This window comes from Chrysemys picta, chromosome 12, assembly GCF_011386835.1.
Source record: "Chrysemys picta bellii isolate R12L10 chromosome 12, ASM1138683v2, whole genome shotgun sequence".
In the NCBI taxonomy this organism is placed as follows: domain Eukaryota; kingdom Metazoa; phylum Chordata; order Testudines; family Emydidae; genus Chrysemys; species Chrysemys picta.
In genome coordinates, this window is record NC_088802.1 from 2,292,570 (window position 1) to 2,295,865 (window position 3,296).

The following is a 3,296-nucleotide window of genomic DNA, read 5'->3' on the forward strand; positions in this document are numbered from 1 at the left end:
ACACAGCAATATAGTGAAACCAGCCCCATTTGTGTCCTTTTTATAAGCAAGTAGCTCCCAAGGCAGGCTGGGAGTTGGGAGCTAGGAATGCTGGGAATTGTAGTTTCTTCATCAGTTTGCAAAAGGCTCCATTTCTGATTGGCCAGGGAATGAAAGGGGTCCGGGCCCTAGACACCATCTGTCTAATACATTGGTCTTTTCTGCTCTTCCCTAGCTGGGAATATGAGCTCCACTGTGATTGGCCCAGCCCACCCAGACAGCTGGAGCTCAAGGTTCCCCTGGCCACACCCCTCTCCTCTCTGATTGGTCAGTTCTTTAGGGCTTGGGATGCCTGATTGGTCCCAAGGGGGGTGTCCCAGCTATTTAAAGCTCATGGTTGGGCTAAGCCCCTATGGTGGTTGGAACTGGGTGTTGTGTCTGGAGTAGTTATAATGGAGTGTGTGAGTTGTGGAAGCAGAGGGGTGTTAAGGCTGGTTCTCTGGGGGTAAGATGAGAGCTGTGGGAAAAGATTGGTTGATATGTGGGGCTGGAGGCCTGATGGCAGGGGGTTGCTGGGTACTGGGGGTATCTTTAATTCCTCTCCCTGTGTGTGTGTGTGTGTGTGTGTGTGTGTGTGTGTGGGGGGGGGGGTGGGTGGGTTGACCCCTAGTCCTGCCCCCTGTCTGTATTGGGGAGTTGAGTCTGTCTCCTGGTAGCCAAGCCCCACCTGGTGACTGGGAAGCTGTGAGTTCCCTGAGGTTGGGGGAGGGTGATGTTGTGGGGGGGCAGGTGTAGTGGGCTGGAGGGGTCACAGCTTTGTCACCTGCAACCTTGTGTGAAATTCATCTTCCTTGTCTGCTCCCCATCTAGTGCCCCCTAGAGGGGACAGGCCCTATTCCTGGTCCCCCTGAGCCAGCCAGTCCCTGCTCTAGGGCTGGATTGGGGTCTCTGCCCCCTGTGGGAAGGGGTGGTGGGAGTGACTGGGGGTGCTCACCTTTCCCCCACCCCCAGGGGATGGTTCTGACCCACTTGAAGGTCCAGCCCGGCGAGTGCATCGCCGTGAAGGGGATGGTGCTGCCGGATGCCAAGAGGTGAGTCTGGGCTGATGGGTGTGAGGAGGGAAGGGTTAACTTGATCCCTGGGGGGCAATGCTGGGGTTCCCCTGCCCCCCAACAGCACAGTGGGGGAGTCTCTGGGACCTATACATCTCCCTGAAGGCATCTCAGTCCTGGATCTGCATCCTCAGACCCCCCTGAATCCTCCAGGGTCCCCTGCCTCTGCCCTGACCCCCTTCAGGGGGAGCTGTGGGGATGGGGTGTGTACCAGTGGACTCCCCCATGGGATGGGGGATGGTCTCCCCAGGACTGACCCCTGAGGTGTCTATGGCCCCAGCCCCTTCTGTGGGGCTGGCTCTCAACCCCTGCATGGGGTGAGCTCAGTGGGACAGAGCCCCACAGACTGGGGGGCCTGGGCTGCAGGGGGACTGGGGCTGCGTTGGGCCCGTTGATGCTCCTCTCCACCCTGGGAAGGGGCCGGAGGGCGGCAGAGGCGATGCTGGGAAAGCTGTGCCATAGGCTGGTGCAATGTGGGAAGCTCCCAGGTGATGCCCAGCAGGTGACCCTGCTGCTGAGGATGGTGGGAAACTTTCCCACAAGGCAGCAGGGCTGTGGCTTTCTCCCAGGGGATTCTGGGAGACTAGCCTGTGACCCAGAGCCTGTGGGGGTGACAGCAGGGGATGCTGGAGAATTCCCATGATGCAACACATGTCACTGCAGGGGGCTCCATGATGCAGCACTGTCCCAGAGGATGCTGGGAAGCTTCCACCAGTGCAACAAATCGAGCAGAGGGAATTCTGGGAGATTTTCCCATGGTGCAGGGCAGCAGGGGATGATGAGGAATTTCCCATGATGCTCTGCATGGCACAGGGGTGGCTGGAGGCTTCCCACAATGCAAAGCAAGTAGCTGTCCCTGTTTGTGGGGGGGCCCTGGGGTGGGATCCCCGCTGGCCCCTGGGGAAGCTGCCTGGCCCAGGCAGCGGGTCCCAGCCTGTCTCTCTCCCCTCCAGTTTTGCCCTGAACATGGGCCGGGCTGGCTCAGACCTGGCCCTTCACTTCAACCCCCGGTTCGAGAGCCACGGGGACGCCCGCATCATCATCTGCAACTCGCTGCAGGGTGGGGAGTGGGGGGAGGAGCAGCAGGAGCTGGACTTCCCCTTCCAGCCGGGGCAGGACACCAAGGTGAGGGGGGCACTGCCTGGCGGGAGATCCCAGCTCTCCCTCTGTGGGGTGGACTGATTGTGTGTGTGTGTGTGTGTGTGTATGAATCTTGAGCTCCTTGGTAGCAAACACAGCCCTCTTCTCTCCTAGCTAGGGTGGGGTGATGGGTACTGTTTGGGGGAAGATCACAGCTCCTGTTCATGATGTGAGATGGGCGGGGGGCAGGGCATTGTGGGGTGAGGGTAGATCCCTCTCTTTGAGGGCAGCCTTCTTCCATCTCTGGGGGACTGTGGGGGAAAATCACAGCTCCCGTTTGCTGGGGTCAGCTGAACGAGGGGGAGGAGGCAGGGCACTGTGTGGGGAAGACTGCAGCCACCCCATCTTGAGCAGATGAGTCTATTGCTAGTGGGGATGTCTCCAGTCCTGCTTGGGATGTGAGGGGGGGGGTGGGGGGTGTAAGGTTGGGATGATATTTAACCCTGTAGGGAGCAGGTGTCTCTGGCTCCACCCCTCACCCTCTGGCTCCTCCCCCAGGTCTGCATCTCCTTCAATGCCCAGGAGCTGACGGTGGCGCTGCCGGGGGAGCAGCAGCTGAAATTCCCCAACCGGCTGGGGCTGGAGGCTGTTGAATTCTTCTCAGTGGAGGGAGACTTCAGGGTCAAGTCCATCAAGTTCAAGTAGCTCCACCCCTTTCCTGCTGGCTCCTCCCCTTCCCTGATGGCTCCGCCCCCTCCATGGGGAGTTAAAAACCTACCAATAAACATGAATCTGCTCGTCACCTTGCGCTGTCCCTGGGCTCGTTATTCACCCCAGTGCAGCCTGGCTGGGTGGAGGCCAGGCAGGCAGGGGGCGCTAGACCTGTGTTTGTGGGGGGGATTCTCCTTTGGGGACAAGGATCCCTCTGGGACTTGTATAGAGGATGGAGGAATCTAGGGGTGCAATACTGGAACATGGTCTAGTGGCTGGGAGCCAGGACTCCTGGGTTCCCTCCCTGGCTCTGGGAGGGGAGTGGGGTCTGGGGATTATGGGATGGGGGGGGCTGGGAGCCAGGACTCCTGGGTTCTCTCCTTGCCATGGTAAGGGAAAATGGAGAGAGAGGAA

General features: G+C 59.6%; 1 protein-coding gene across 1 annotated transcript; it reads left to right on the top strand.

The window, feature by feature from the left end:
- The first annotated feature begins 404 nt into the window (after window positions 1-404).
- On the top strand, window positions 405-2,964 carry LOC135974575 (galectin-1-like). The gene is made up of 4 exons (XM_065562997.1): window positions 405-484; window positions 991-1,070; window positions 2,045-2,216; window positions 2,730-2,964. Exons 2-4 carry the CDS (start codon window positions 994-996, stop codon window positions 2,874-2,876), a joined length of 396 nt encoding a protein of 131 aa, XP_065419069.1. The 5' UTR covers window positions 405-484; window positions 991-993; the 3' UTR covers window positions 2,877-2,964.
- Window positions 2,965-3,296: the final 332 nt, after the last annotated feature.